Source organism: Ochlerotatus camptorhynchus, unplaced genomic scaffold (genome assembly GCF_037179485.1).
Source record: "Ochlerotatus camptorhynchus isolate MF236.1 unplaced genomic scaffold, CSIRO-AGI_Acam_v1.1 ptg000136l, whole genome shotgun sequence".
In the NCBI taxonomy this organism is placed as follows: domain Eukaryota; kingdom Metazoa; phylum Arthropoda; class Insecta; order Diptera; family Culicidae; genus Ochlerotatus; species Ochlerotatus camptorhynchus.
The window spans coordinates 1,497,823-1,514,719 of record NW_027040626.1 but is presented as its reverse complement, the minus strand read 5'-3'; the positions used below and the strand labels follow the sequence as shown (position 1 = coordinate 1,514,719).

Here is a 16,897-nt window from a genome sequence, read left to right as displayed (position 1 = left end):
TAGATGTGTTCATTCTGATGCATGGAGGGATGTTTTCATTTATTAGATACTTACATAATTTCGTAGCTTCATGCACTTTTAAAAGATTAGTATTCAATTGATGTAATTATATCTATCATTACTTATTTCCTAATTATCGAATTCGTAGAGTTACTTACTTATTTATTTATTTATTTATTTACTTGTCGTCAAAAATGTTTGTAGATCGTTTTTGTTACATTGATTATATTAAACTCTAGTTAACTAAAATTCATCCAACTTTGTCTAAGTACAATTTTTTCCATTTGCTATGATTTATTTGCTCATGTGAATTTCTGAGCATACCTAACATTCAACCATTTAATTTGGATTATTGGCTATAGTCAACAAAAGCTGAGTTTCCATTCCCTCCCTACTATACCTATGTCTCTACATTTCAGCGGTCTGCGGTGGCAATGTCAATTTGGAAAGTGGAGGACGGCTCGAATCACCCAACTACCCCATGGACTATCTGCCGAACAAAGAGTGCATCTGGAAAATCACCGTTCCGAAGGACTATCAGGTGGCACTTAAATTTCAATCATTCGAGGTGGAAAACCACGACAACTGTGTGTACGACTACGTTGAGGTGCGGGACGGTGATTCAATAGATTCCCGCGTCATTGGAGTATTTTGTGGGTACAAGATTCCACCGGATATGAGGTGAGCTAAGCCGATGGTAAGCTCCAAACATAGAATGGTGATTGGAATTGAGTGTATTTTCACAGGTCATCCACAAACAAAATGTTTGTCAAGTTTGTATCGGACGGATCGGTGCAGAAGGCGGGCTTTTCAGCAACCTTCATGAAGGAAGTGGATGAGTGCGAACGAATGGACCACGGATGTGAACACGAGTGTATTAATACCCTCGGCGGGTACGAGTGCGCTTGCTACATCGGATATGAACTGCACAGCGATAAGAAGTCGTGTGAAAGTAAGTACAGCAGAATCCTAAGAACTACACAATGGTTCTAAAACTTTTAATCAATGGCAGCTTTTGAGCAAACACAAACAAATTTTAGACTTTCTCACTACAATTTTGGTAATTTTGGTTGCTGAAACTTGTTAAAACACTCACAAGCATCTCTTTATTGATCTAGCACTGAATTTCCCTTCCGACATTGATAGTCGTAGTAAGCATGATATCAGGCGGGGCTTTGATATTACTGTACGAGCTCGGGGGAAACAGTGGACTGTAAATGGAAATTTTCTTCCGCGTGGAATGAAAGAAAACGCGTCTGGTCTATTCTGCTATAGAAAAAAATGACTGTCTTTTATTGCATACTTTACAGAGTTTAGGTGTGTTGGTAAAAAAGTTGGCAGCGTTGCTACACTCAACATCCTCCGGGCCATTGGAATTGGGAATTTCAAAACTCTACTCGTCTCGTTGATGACTCTCGTTGTCCAAGGGCAGAAGAAAGATCTTCTATACGGCCCTTTTCATCGTTCCATCCTTCGTTCGAAGACTAACCACGCGGACGTGGCCGTCATTGCCGGGATGTAACTCTATGATTAGAGCTAGCTGCCACTGCAGTGGCGGAGTATTCTCATCTACGATGAGGACCAAGGCTCCCCCCTGGTAATCGGTGACCTTGAAATCCTTCGCGCGCTTCTGCAATTCGTGCAAGTAGTCTCGCATCCACTACTTCAAAAATTTTTGCTTCATGTCTTAAACCAGTTGCCACTGGGACAGTCTGCCTTGTGAAATATGTTCATACGACGGTTCCTGGATTGCTTGGAACTCACGACCGATCAGAAAATGGGCAGGAGTAATGGTACTGATATCATTCAGGTCATCTGATACCTGATAATTTGTGTCAGCACAGTTGCAAATTGTTCAAATGACAGCTTGTGTTCTGCCATGATCAGCTTTAGGTGCGATTTCACCGACTTTACGCCGGCTTCCCAAATTCCACCAAAATGAGGACTGCGTGGCGGAATGAATGACCACTCGATCGCTCTCTGGGCACAAAATTCGTTCAGCTTCAGCGGATGCTGTTATTTCTGGAACAGGGTTGCCCGTCGATTCATTTCGTTGTTAGCGCCTTCAAAATTGGAAGCGTTGTCAGAATACAGTTTAACGAGTCCTCGAAGGCTTACGAAGCGTTGAAGGGCTCCCATGAAACCTTCGGACGTCAAATCGGGAGAGCTTCAAGATGTAGAGCACGTGTAGCCATGCATACAAACACGCAATCGTAGCCTTTCAGTACTGCAGCATTCCTTATTTTCGTGTTCGATTGAATCTTGAATGGGCCAGCAAAATCAATTCCAGTGTGTGCGAAAACTGGTGAAGGTTGCACTCGGTAGTCTGGTAAATTCCCCATTAGTTGTGAGGATCGTGTTGATTTCGTCCGAAAACAAGGAACACATTGATGAACCAACTTTCGAATCAGGTTCTTCGCATTCAGCGGCCAGTACTGCTGTCGAACAATTCCTAGGAGACCTCGCTGCCCGATATGCATATTCGTACGATGCAGGTATCGTATTAATGTTACCGTCACTGGGTGTTTCTCGGGTAACAGCGCTTGATTTTTATGTTGATATGGAATGGCTGCATTTTTCAATCGACCTCCCACACGTATGACTTTATCACTTTCGTCGACGAATGGATTCAAATTACGTACTGGAAATTTGAACTCCTTCCCTGCTTTCAGCGTGCTGATTTCCGATTCCAAATCTTCATTCTGCACCATACGGACAATCAACGTGCTCGCTCGTGTCATTTCAGATGCAGTAGGCAGTCCCTTGGTCAAAGTTTTCTTGCCATTCTTGACGTAGTCACAGAATCGAACAACATACGCCATGATTTTTTTGGATGATGCTATATCGGCTTATTCGATCGAAAAGTTCTAATCTCGGATGTCTACGTGTCGTCACAAGCACAACGCTACGAAGCTCCGGCAATTCCTCATCCGGAATAGGTGGCGGTTCATCGAATCGCCCGTCAGGATATCGAAGGTTTGGTGGACCATTCCACCATAATTCATGCGCCTCCAAATTTTTGGGTTGTATGCCTCTGGATATCGTGTCAGCTGGATTCGACTTGGAAGGGATGTATTTTCAAGCGAAATTATCCGTCGATCGTTGGATTTCTCGGACTCTGTTCCCAACGTACACAGCAAGAGAATCGGGTGATTTGCGCAACCAGCACAATACTATCTGTGAATCGCTCCAAAGTACCACGGATTCGAATTGGACATCGAGGGCATCCAACTGTTTCACTGTAAGCCTTGCTAGAAGTAGAGCCGCCAACAGCTCCGCTCACGGGGTGGTGATCTCCTTCTGCTTTCCTTTCTTTCTCGGAAGAATCCTTGATTTACTGCAAATCAGCTTCAAATCAGCCGATTCATCGCCTTTCACCAACCTGCTGTACAGGCAAGCGCCAAATGCCAAGTCCGATACATCTGTAAACCCGTGGAGCTCCACAGCACATGCTTCCTCAGAAAGGATCCATCTCGTTATCTTCAACTCATTTAGACAGTGCAGTTCGTTTCAAAAGTCCATTCAAAGATTCGCCATTTCAGTGGGCACAGGTTCGTCCCAATCAAAATTGAGAGACTACAATTCCCGCATGATCAACTTCGCTGCTGTCACCACAGGGCTCACGAAACCCAATGGATCAAAAATCTTCGCAATCTGGGTGAGAATCAACCTCTTTGTGAGTCGATTCGGTTCAACTGTAGGGTTAACTGGAACGAGGGTGTGTGAAGCAATCTTCCTGTGACCACCAAGCTACACCTAGAGTCTTGATGACTTGATGGTTGGGTCTTCGATATTGATAACACTTTCCCGCATGTTTTCCAATACATCCTCCAGTAATGCCTCTGAATTCGAACAGAACTCGTGCATTCTGAAGCAACCCTTCTCCAGTAGTCCGATAATCTGATTCTTCAGCTCTAGAGCTTCTTCCAGTGTGTTGGCTTCAGTCAGTACATCGTCGATGTAGAAGGACTTCCTAACTGCGGCTGCAGCTAGTGGAAACTGATGCTCTTCATCATTGGCTAGTTGAAGAAGCGCCATCGTGGACGGAGACGAAGCTAATCCGTATGTTACCGTTTGCAAATCATACGTTTAGAGCGGCTGGTTGCTGTCGTATCTATTTACAACCTTTTGGTACCGCCTATCGTTTCGATCTACTCCAACTTGACGGTACATCTTGCCCTAGTAGCACGCTTCTCACATATCGGTTGTAGAAACTTATTTACGACTTATCATTTCAGTCATAAACAAGTTGCTGCAACTTTTATTAACGGAAGTGTGCTACTCGGGGTGCTACTCGGAATCGCAATATGTTTCGATTTCCCAGAATCGCTTCACAAGCTCTCCAATATCTTCTTCAGCTCACACACAGAACGAATGAAGTACAGTTGGTCCTTCATCAGGTATTGAACCACTAAGAACCTAGCCAAAGTGGGTTTCTTGGAGCACCACTGCACAGTTTGGTACTGGTAGACGTCCTGACTTCAGCAGCTCCAAGAATATTTCGGCACCCAACAGCATGTCAACCTTATCAGGAACTCCGAAATTCGGGTCAGCCAACTCGATATCACCCGGAATCGTGATCGATCTGTAATCAATCTTTGTAACCGGAAGCTCTCCAGTTATCTTCGGTACCACGAGCAGTATAGTCAGTTACTCTAGATTCCAGCTGCGTGTGTATCTTGAATCGAACCTTCGTTTGTGTTTCATTCAACCCACCGATCGAAAAGTTAGTAGGTTGCTTCTTCAATCCCAACAACGTAGCGAAATGTTCCGAAACGAAGTTTGTGTGTGACCCCGAGTCAAGAAGAACTCTGCAAGGGTACGAGTTGTTCGCTTTTCCATAGACCAGTACTACCGCTGTTGAGAGTAGTATCTGTCTACCCGACTTTGACCGAATACAGAAGTTTGACTGCTGTTCCTCCTTACTGGTTGCAGGTTTTGAAGTACTAAGCCCAGCAGGAACCTCTCGCTTCTGATTCTGCTGATCGTCTTTTGAGTTTACCGCTGACGGAGCTTCACTCTTTTTTGTAGAGGTTTCGTTTGGATGAAAGAATTTTTTGCGCACTGACATTGAGGCGAATAATATTGATATTCTAACTGTGTGAGCTGATACTGATATCAGGTGGCATTTTGTGGGTATTGATATTGATACTCTGCAACACTGAACGTAACGTGTCTGTATTTCAAATCTCCACCATTTTTTTTAATTTTCTCGTAAACCAGTTATTTGACTTATCTGGCTACAATGTTTATTTTTGGATAGAGTTTAGGCTAATCCGTTCAAGCGACTTCGTCAGACCATCCGCTATTTGTTGATCGGTGCTTACATAGATCAGCTGAACGATTCTGTTTCAAAGCGTCCCGGATAAAGTGGTGTCGGATGTAAATATGCTTGGCTCGTGGTGTGTATCCTCCATTCTTAGCAATGCATTTATCGCTTTGGTTATCGCAGTGAAGTTCGATGGGTTATTGCAATCCGAGCTGTAACATCAAACCGCATCACCACATGGCCTCCTATACTCCGCCTTACATGTTGAGAGAACTACAGTCGGCTGCCTCTTGCTGCATCAAGCATGAATATATAGCCGCTAGTGGACTTCCTGTCGTCCATGTTGGAAGCCCAATTTGCATCCGAGAATTCGGTCAATTCAGGATCGTCTTGCTTCGTGTATCGTAACTTGAGCTTCGATGTACCTCGCAAATATCGGAGCAAATGTTTTACTGCATCCCAGTGCTTGGGTCCAGGATTCATATTGAAGCGACTCAGTTGCTCGTCCACGTGTGATCCGGATTCCGAGACAGCTACTTGTCCTGAACTCTTTCATGCGGAACGTGTTCCTCAGATTCGTTTTGAAGTGCTCCGTCATTAGAGAAGATCATCACGTGATCAACGTAGATCGCTACGAACAGGGTTCGATTGCCTTCGAGTCGATAGTACAGGCATGGATCGTACTTCGATGGGGTCATTCTGTAGCTCCGAAGTGCCGCGTCAAGCTTCGAATTCCGGACAAGACTGGACTGTTTCAGTTAATAAAGAGCTTTGTTCAGTCGACACACCAGCTTTCGTTGATCCGACCTTTCGAAACATGGAAGCTGATCCATGTAGATCTCCTCCGACAATTCTCCTGGGAGGAATACTGTGGTCGCGTCCTTCTGATCAATGGACAGTTCGTGCTTGGCAGACAAGGCAAAAAGGTATCGCAGGGAACTATGACGAACTACTTGTAACAAGTTTAAGTGTTGCGTCCAAGATTGGTGAGATTAATCGCGTGTAGTTTTCGAAGATTTTGTTTTTAAAAGGTTTACATGTTTGTAAAAGGTAAAACGTCCAGAATGCCCACGGACGCAGCCAGTAGGAGACACTTCCATATAAATGTAGGACAAGGCCACTAGCCACCGCCAGAGGACGCTGTATGCAGTCATGAATGGACGGCCATAGGGGTGGCGTAATGGGGGTTATTGCGTGGAGAATTTGTTCACTAATAGGCACAATCATTAGTCTGGTGATCTTTGCAGACGATAGTCGCAGGAAAGCTATACATAATAATCAAGTGGAAGTAGACGATAAACAGAGTCAAGTGAGAGTAAACTTCGGAGTGGAGTTAAACAGAGTAGAGGAAGTTGCCACGTACTGTTACACCCAGGTAAATACCGTCATGGAAAAACCCCAAACCAGCCCCGACCGTCGCCTCCTGAGGACCGTTCGTATGCCTAACTAACCGCCATTTTGAATTCTCCATCGCGCCTACAGGACCTTGCGGTTCACCGTAAAGTTTACGGTAGGCCGTTCTTCGTTCATATAATCAAACACGCCAAACGCCGGTCGTGTTGAATCGACGGTCGTAAACCTGTTCCCCGAGTTAACCGTGTTCACCACGAAGCCATGCAGGCCAACTGTTCCACGGGGCTGTTGAAGCCTCGAGTCTGTCACCATACTCGAGGGACGCACGGGATAGGTGAAAGGGTCCACTGAAGGTTGCAGCCGAAACAAGCGAAGCGAGAAGAAGGAAGCAAAGGAGAACGACCACCCCTGACCAACGTTGAGAAGCAGGACCAGCTTAAGAAGTGAAGCGTCGGCAAAGGCAGTGGCAGGTGAAGGGGCCCCGAAGACAACGAAGCAAACAGTACTAGCGCAAGGTAGGAGTAGAACAGTAAGCAAGTGGGAGACGTTAGGTTCTTGACCATCCGTGAAGTGGGAAGGAAGCAGTACGAATAAAAGCGAATAAAGTGGGAGTTTTGTCCGTAGTAAGTGTAAGTGTTTTCTAGGTTCGAGGGATGATTACGAGAGTGTGCCGACCCTGAGGATTGAAGACGGGAGTCTCATCAGTGCTGGGAGTAACACCACACTGGCACGTTACACACTGGTGAATAAGTTTCATCATAAACCACTCTTTTCACTGTGAATAGCCTTTCACGAAAAAACGTGCCTGTACCGATCCAAGTTGCCGTTCGCATCTTGTTTGGGCTTAAAGACCCATTTACGTTTAATCGGCTTCCGAACGTCTGGCAGCTCGATCAAGGTCCAGGTATCGTTTTCCATCAGCGCCGCGTACTCTGAGATAGGGCTTCCTGATGGGTCTCCGGATCCCTGTCAACTAGCGAACTAACGACTCCACTGAACTGCTCATGAGTCCCGGGTTGAATCAGCGCATCATCCTGAACATGCTCAACGTTCTCGATCGGTTCAGTCAATGCGGCAGACCTTTGATCGAGACTTCAAATTCGTTGTACTTGCCTGGAAGTTTGTGCTCCCGTACTGATATTTAACTTCTTTTTACACGTCATCATTAGCGTAGCTAGAAAATTATCTGGAGGGGCCGAAGGGGGGCCTGCTGCACTTTTTTAATTTTGCAAAACTACGGTTTAATAAAAACTTAATCAAATTGCGTCCAAGGCAACTTATTTTTGGGTACATTTTTTTTTTATGTGACCAATAATATGACATTGAGGCTTACTATTATTTTAAACAATTAATTGTGATTATATTTATTCCATAACAACGATTGGGACCTCGATTGGGAGAGCCTTAAACGCTTACTGATTTCGAACAAGCAATGATCGTTTGTTCATTTTTTTTTGTAATAAAATCACAGTCCGTATCTTGTAAATGTAAGCATCTCAAACTTAAGAAAATTCTCAGGGTTAGGTAGTTTCATGAATTTTGTAACTAGATTTTTTTTTATTTTGAATATATAACCATCAGGCATATCTCATACTTAGGAATCAAAATTAAATTCTAGGAGTTTTATAAAATTCTGGCTGTTTCAAGGTAAAGTGCACACAGAATAAATTTAATACATTTACGACGCAGGAAAATGTTCAAGATGCACATTTTTTTGACGTAGGACTATGTGGATGATTTCTATATGGGGGTACACGTTGTGAAAACTGAAAATGGATTATGTAACGAAATTATGAAAGATTTTGAACGTTAATAACTCAGCTGCTCCTGGATCAATTTCAATAATTTTATCACCAGTCGATCAGATATATTTCTACGCATCGCAATGCTGTTGATTTTCAACAAGAAATTGTTAAAAAGCGTCGAAATAACTAACAAATCCACTAATTACGTACATGCATATGCTGCAGATGCACAATTCTTAACATTGTCAATGTTAAAATAAAAATAGTTTTGTGATCCCAAACCCATATGTTTTCAAGATTTTGTAACTAATAAAAAAGGATATCTCTGATACAGATTGTAAGCATAAATTCTTCGAATACAAATGTTAATAAAAGTCAACGAATTTAGATGAATTATAAGACTAGGATGAAATTGCAATATCCTCCCTGGACAGTCATTTCATCAAAATTCTAGCACATTAATATTAAAAACAAATAAGAATTTTTATACTAATCGTATGTTTGACCTAATCAAAAGTTTAAAAAAAACTCCACAAAATAAATGTGCCTTCTAAAAAATGTGGACGTAATTTTGTTCACAATAAATTTAATGGATTTAAAAAAAAATCGATGTCATAGGCTTAGACAAGTTTTTAATCTCCTGGTCTTCCAAATTCGTAATTCAAGATCTTAGTAAACTTACCTAGATTCTGAGACTCACAGCATTTCTCGAGAGAAAAATTGTTCGAGATAAGAAAGTAAGAAAACAGGAATCAAAAATTTCGAAAAACCTGGACATTTGGAAAAAAATTGTGAATAATCAGGTTATAATTTAATTTTATCAGGTTTTTAAGAAACCGGATTTTGAATGTCATGATTCTGATATTTGAAGTGAAAAAAAGTAATAAAGCATTTATCCAGAACATTTTTTTTTAATTTAAGAACTAACTAACAAAATCAAGATTTAACTATATTTCTAATCGAAAAGAATGAACTCGAAACTTGCATGATTGTGATCCTGTTTATAACTAGATAGTATTTTAACTTATTTTTACAAAATTTGGGATGTTTTTAATATTTTAAATTTAGTTAGTTGTGGTTAAACCAAGGGGTAGGTCACTCAGCACACCATTCTTGGGTCATTTTTTTTGTCAGTGTGCCTCAAGTGTGCAGCAGGTGTGCCGATTGTGCCGGTCATAGAGCAAGCTACGATTGTTTGTAAAATACCCATCCCGGCAACCCGGTGACACCTTGAATGTTTTGGTTTGAAATTGCAAAGATAAATCACAATGTGCTGAGTGACTTACCCCTTGGGGTAAACCCGTTTTGTATCAATTTATTATTTACACGTAAGTTATAATGGAAAGAGCTTTTTCAGGTAATGTAATAAAAAAATACACAAAAAAAGCACGGAATTTTTAAGTGCTGATCCATGCTAACTATCCTGCAGCTGAATTCTGGGCATACAATTCATCAAAAAGAAAGAAATTTATGCATATTAGGTATATGCAGAAATAGAAATTTCTGCCCGGAGTTTAGCTGCTGGAGTGAAAATTTGTTACAATATAGCTAAAACACCAAGTCACGGGTCTTCCCTATAGAGAATGTACAAATATGGCCATAAAATCAAGATTCCATCTGATTCCATTAGCTGGAAAACTTTTGAGTACTTCCTGATCAACCTACAACCTACCAAATATCCAGTGAACTTTACTAATGCCTTAGACTATATGGAGATCTTTCGAATATTTCCTGATGTCTAGAATGGATGTTTGAAAAAATATCCTATAACTTATGCAACGTTTCCTGAACGTCTACAAAACTTAGGTTTTACAAAATTTCCTCAACTTCTACGATGTTCCCTGAATTTATTCCAAATTTCATATTTTTTTTTTCCATTTCTTTAAATTCAACAAAGATCTCTGGACATCTTTGCGCTTCTGGAAAGACACCTAAGACATCTACAAATATTATTGAACACCTAGAAAGCTCCTCAAAATGCTACGAAATTCGAAAATCTTCTACAAAGTTTTCTGTTGAATTTCCACAACTATTCCAAGTCCATGAGGCTAAAAAAACTGAAATTATGTAGAGGTTCCCGATCAATAATGAGCTTCCCTAAAATAAAATAATGTTCCTTTAACTTCTACGAAGCTCCTCAAATTTAAATGAATTCTCTACTTCTACGCAGTTTTCAGAACTTTCCCAAGTTCCTTTTTTCTACGAATTTTTCTGAAGGTCTATGAATTTCCCAAAATTTCTACCAAGTTTACTTAATTTCTACGAGCTTCCCAGAAATTCTATTTGAAGTTTTACGAAGTTTCCACAAGATAAAGAAAAATTTCTGGGCTCATGGCCAATTTGTAGGGCCTGAAGACGTCTTATTGCCATCGATTTGATATAATATAATTTCTCAAAATTGTTTCTTCTAGTCCAGAACATAACAAAAGTAATCAACATAAAGGACTTTAAAAAATCTTTGTTGGTGGTTCAATTTTATTAATCACTGATAAATAGTAGCATTGAACTTAACAAGCTTGACAAAATACCGGTGAGTCAAAAACAAACACCAAACATTCTGAAGGGGGCCTAGATAATTCTGGAGGGGGCCTAGATAATTCTGGAAGGGGCCTGGCCCCCCTGGCACCCCCAGTAGTTACGCCAATGCACGTCATACATTTTTAACTTAACGGGAACACTATAAACACTTATCCGTACTACTTGCAATTAACATGCCTTTTTAACTAACTTTAACGTGCACTTCGATTCTGTTCCATAATCCCAGGCAAGCTCCTATTGTAGCGGGATATTTCTTTTGATAAAATTCGAAAAGTGGTTGACAACCCTTCAGTGTAGGGTACTTTTATATTGATTATTTGACGTCTAAACTCAAACCGCTGACAATAAACGAACTATATGTGAGGGTAGGCGAATGTATTCATAAACTAAGTGATTGGCTCTGTGCATTTAATACGACAGTTATTCCAATCCACAAGCCTGGCAAAGACCCTACCAGTGCCAAAAGCTATCGCTATCGCCATCGCCTCTTGTCCTCTATCTCGACGCTATTCGAAAGGTTGATACGCAGTCGTCTGCTGGTGTTTTCAAATGATAATAATATCTATCTGAAAGAGCAATTCGGGTTTAGGAAAGGCTACTCTACCATTCACCAATCGCACGGATTACTAACATCATCAAGTGGAACAAGTCCGTTTCCAAGACATCTGCCATGGCATTTTTGGACGTTGAGAAGGCGTTCGACAATGACTGGCATGATGGCCTAGTGTACAAGCTGCATCGATACAACTTCCCGATCTTCCTTGCTAAGATCATCAAAAATTACTTGTTGGCAGATTATTCCATGATTTCTTGAACAATCCACCTTCTAATACGTTCAACGTTGATGCTCGGGTTCCCCAGGGTAGTCTCTTTCGTCATGTTCCTTCCGGTTGGTGGTATTTTGTATATGTTTGTGGATGACACTGCCACAAAACATCCACCAAGTGTAACATCTTGATTAGGTCCCTCTATCCCCTTATCAACAGAAAGTCCACACTTTCCCGTTGAAAACAAGCTTGCCGTCCACACGCAAATCATCCTCCCCGTCATTGTGTATGGCACGCCAATCTAGAAGAGCTGTGCTAAGTCTCAAGTCTCATGACCTCAAACTCCAAAGGATCCAGAACAAGATCCTTAGGATGATCCTCAAAAGTCCTCTGTGGTCTCTAAATTCTGAGATCCACCGCCTGGCTGGTCTTCAGATACTGGATAAATCGCGTACGCTCATCTTCGAAAGGTTCAGAGACGCCAGTCTGAGGTCAAATCACGACATTGCGACTACGACGACTACGACAGAAGTTGTCACGTAAATCATGAGCTAAAATCCATTAAGAATATGGCAACATCTAATTCATTCGGCAGTTCTTCTGCTCAATTGGAATCCATTCTACACACTTAGATTTTTTCGCCGAGATGGGCACCACCGAGCAGCTCGGCATTTTATTTTGCTGGATCTCAGTGAAAAACATGCCGAGATTCAGCTAACAAACGGGAATTTTGCCGAGATCTCAGCTAACAAACATATTTTTTGCTGAATTTCCAGCAAAATAAAATGCCGAGCTGCTCAGTGGTGCCCATCTCGGCAAAAAAATCTAAGTGTGTAGATCAAAAATGGCCAAATTTTAATGGAAATGTGAATCGTTGCCGATAAAAAAAAACAGTTAAATTTATTTGTTTTCTTTTTCTATTTTGTCTGGAACTGCTCAATATATATAATGATAATGTGTATTCTTCTATTCTTTCAATCATTCACAGATGCATGTGGAGGAACTCTGAAGCAACTTAACGGAACAATCCTTTCACCATCTTTCCCGAACGAGTACCCCATCCTGAAGGAATGCGTTTGGGAAATCATTGCCCCGCCACAGCACAAGATCACTCTAAACTTTACTCACTTTGACCTGGAGGGCAACACCTTCTACCAAGCATCGGAATGCGAATACGACTCCGTTGCGGTTTACTCCAAACTGAACGAGGACAACGTGAATAAGCATGGAGTTTACTGCGGCACCAAACTACCCGGAATTATAACCTCCGTCGGCAACACGCTGCGCGTGGAGTTCAAGTCGGACAAAACTATCCAGAAGACTGGATTTGCTGCAATATTCTCTACCGACGTGGACGAATGCGCAGTCAACAATGGTGGATGTCAACACGAATGCAAAAATACGCTAGGTTCGTACGTATGTTCGTGTCACAATGGGTACACCATGCAGGACAATGGCCACGATTGTAAGGAGGGAGGTTGCAAGTATGAGGTGTCTTCACCAAATGGACAGATCTTCAGTCCTAACTATCCGGACTACTATCCACCAAAGAAGGATTGCGTATGGCACTTTACAACAACCCCAGGACATCGTATCCGATTGGTGTTCAACGTATTCGACATCGAGCCTCACCAAGTAAGTTGACAGTCAGATTGATGAGGGTTGTTTATGACATTAACGCCTTAACGTCATTAACAACTCTGAGTATGTTTTCTTTGTTAACACTCGCTCTATTAGGAATGTGCCTATGATCACATTGTAATCTACGACGGCGACTCACCGGAAAGCTACGCTCTGGGACGCTTCTGTGGAGCAAAGGTGCCTCACCCACTGTCATCAACATCCAACGAAATGTACATGGCCTTCAACACCGATACCAGTGTCCAGCGGAAAGGTTTCTTCGCCAGCCATTCCACGGCATGTGGTGGTCATCTGAGAGCAACTAATAAGGTGAAGCACATCTATTCCCATGCCAAGTTTGGGACGGGAATGTACGACAACGGTGCCGATTGCGAGTGGTCGATTGAAGCGGACAGCAATAAGAACGTGCAGCTCAAGTTCCTGACATTTGACGTCGAGGAGGAACGGGTGTGTTCGTACGATTTCGTTGAAGTGTACGGAGGCCTTGATGACTCCAGTGGTCCACTGCACGGAAAGTACTGCGGAAATAGCGTAAGTAATACGGGCGTAAGGTTTTAAAAGCTGCTAATAACAACATTTCCTGCATTCAGAATCCTCCGGAGATTGTTTCAATGAACCAAGCACTTCTGGTTCGGTTCCGTTCCGATGATACGGTCGGATTCAAGGGTTTCTCCGCATCGTACGTTGCGATCAACCCTTTTGGGAAAGGCCAATCGGAGGACGACGAGATCGTGGACAGCGCCGAGATAACGCCCTTTCCAGGGTCGCTCAAGAACACCGTCATCAAGGCGGACGAAGACGCGGACGAGGACGAGGACGACGACTACGAAATTTACGTCCACCATCGGCATCTGAACCCGAAAGTGCGCATCTCGGTGCGCAACGAGATACGATCCTCCCAAGCGATCGACTGAAATAGGCCTAGACGCGTCGGCATGCGACGCAAAACCAAATAGCGTGTGCAGTCACGGCGGTTGCGTACGTGACAGATGGAAGTGACTGTGATGCCTGAACGTAGTAAGCGGAAGTATTTCAAAAAGTTAAGAAAGGCCTACTGACGTTGCGACGTTACATGTTGGGTTGGGAAACGAAATGTCGGAAGGAGTCAATAAAAAAAAACATAGTAGGCAGAAGATTCTAAATTCCATGACACAACTTTTGTTGTCAAATATTAAACCTCCTATCCATAACATTTTGAAATATTTCCGCTTACTCAATCTTTACGAATTGTGCATCATTTGCAGTGTTCGGAAAATCATTCTCAAATCTCATTCATTGAGCCCAAAAGCCGCGCTTGATATTCTCATTTATTTTCACGCACTCACACTTACATCACCAACAATTCATTCCAAGATAAAGCTCATAAAAACCTCTCAAACGTCAATTGTATGTTTTATTAGTCATCAAAAATGCAAAAATATCAAGAATAATGAAAAATGTCAAAATATATAGCTATTGTTAACCATGAATCTCATCTGTGATTATTGCGTTGTTGAATTTTGCAAGGCAAAACTCGTAGGCGAATAAACTCTTGTATGATTTTTGAGTTTTTGAGTTTTTCCGAACACTGCATTTGCAAATTTAAATGACACGTGTTATTTGGCCCTTCAGTATCCGTTTGATTTTGGAAGCACATTCACAAATTCCATGTTGTGGGCATTGAGCTGCATTCTTCAAAGAAAGGCGTACATATCTCAATTTAACATTCTGATTTCATGTTAGCTGCAGACTAGCTTATGCAGGCAAATATTCGCTGTATTTGTCAATTTTTGGCTGTATAAGCTTCAGTGGAAATGTATATGTATAATTTTATTCGAAATGCAAAATTTCCATACATATTATTAATGTAACATTTTGGGTTGTTGCAATAAAAGGAACGGACACTGTAGCGACTTGATAAGGTCAAAGAACACTTTTTATTGCAGTTACATGGGCTCAGTTTCGTAACGACCATTCATGAATCGCAAAATGCCCTAGCAGCCATATGTTTAATTTCAAGATAGACCTTGGAGTTATAACTACAAATCAAATCTTACAATTTCGAATAACGATCATGAGAATATGGAAACTTTAAAAAATTATGTTATCGCAAAAAAAGCAAAAAAATTCCTCACACATGAATGCAATACGATGCCAAATTTGTAGATACTAGCAGCTTATCAATCAAGCAAAACAAAAGACAAATAATTTATTATTGGTCTAGGCAGCTGTTACCAGTATCTCCTACTTATTTTAAACATTAGCCATATCATTCACATAGGCTATAATCAAATGATGCTAGATTTAGTTTTTCTCAACTGAATACTTATTAACTAAATACGGAAAAACTTGCCATAATAGATATATTTAGGTACACTTACAATTGTTTAAATGTTAAGAACAATCTTTCTCTGGATGAGGCTTAAGAAATCATCAAATAATTCAAAAACCTTCTCTAATTTCAAGATAAGTTCTAGAAGTATTTGAATATTTAAGAAAACGATAAAAGTAAAGATTTCCTCCTTTAGCAATTGTCGGTGGAATCAATCATCTGCTCTTCTGCATATCCAATCGATCTAATAGAGTAATCAAGCATTAAGTTAAACGAATCTTTCTCAATTTGTTTTATCAAGTACGAGAATTATGCTGTAAGCTATTGAAAGTTCATATCAATTCGTGAATCTCAAACAAGCGAATTTGCTAATAGGATCCTAATCTGTTCTCCTCTAGGGATGAAAAAGAACATACACACACTCTCACACGTTGTATCTATATGTATGTTTACTGAAAATCAAACTAAAGCGAAAAGTGACAAACCACATTAACTTGGCTTATCGAATTGTTAGTTAAGATTAGAGACTAGGTAAGTATAAAATCAAATCAAAGAATAAAAATTTAAAAAAGCGTGTATGTTCGAACAATAAATATTTTGACAAACAAAGACAGAAAATCTGAATATATTTAAAGAGCGTCATGAGTGTAGTTCAATAAATTAATCATCGATAGGAATAGAAATAAAACGCCTTTTATAGTATCCTTCGAACATTATCATAAACTTCCGCCTCCTTGTAGACTTCGTTTTCGCCCTTTGTAGTGATTTAAATGGGTGTTTGGATTTTCGAAATCAAATGAAGGTTTCTCGTGAAGTCTAGAGGTTCTTGAAGTTTTTGGGACTGACCTTAAGATCTATGAGCTTGTCTGAAGATCTCAAGTTTTCTTAGCTTCCCTGTAGATCTTAAAACTTCTTAATTGTGCCTTCAGTTTCTTTAAAGCATTTTTTCATAATCTTTATTAATCTTGAAGCGGATGGAACCACAGTGAAGTCCTCTAATCTTCCCTAAAGTGCCAAACATTTTATGGAAGTTTTCAGATTTAACCTTATTATCCCTTTATTATCTCTGCATGAACTTTCCCCGAAATCCTAGGTATTTCCTTTCATTTCTCGGATCTTATATATTGTTCCTAAAAATACGTGGACCATTTTGAAGTTCTCTAATATGTATATCATGTAGTATGCTTCTGAGGATGTTTCTGGAATTGCCCTGAAATCGAAAACTAGCGGAACACTTTTTCACTTTTCCTGATAAATGCATTCATCTGAGATA

General features: G+C 40.9%; 1 protein-coding gene across 7 annotated transcripts in view; it reads left to right on the top strand.

Moving 5' to 3' along the window:
* Positions 1 to 16,312, top strand: part of LOC135700419 (protein tolkin-like) — a 94,858-nt gene extending 78,546 nt beyond the window's left edge. For all 7 annotated transcript variants that reach the window (XM_065220919.1, XM_065220917.1, XM_065220916.1 and 4 more), the window contains exons 8-12: positions 420 to 681; positions 747 to 952; positions 12,661 to 13,307; positions 13,410 to 13,844; positions 13,904 to 16,312. In XM_065220919.1, the coding sequence (XP_065076991.1) occupies positions 420 to 681; positions 747 to 952; positions 12,661 to 13,307; positions 13,410 to 13,844; positions 13,904 to 14,227 (1,874 nt within the window). In that variant the 3' untranslated portion in view covers positions 14,228 to 16,312. The remainder of the gene's footprint in view (positions 1 to 419; positions 682 to 746; positions 953 to 12,660; positions 13,308 to 13,409; positions 13,845 to 13,903) is intronic.
* Positions 16,313 to 16,897: the final 585 nt, after the last annotated feature.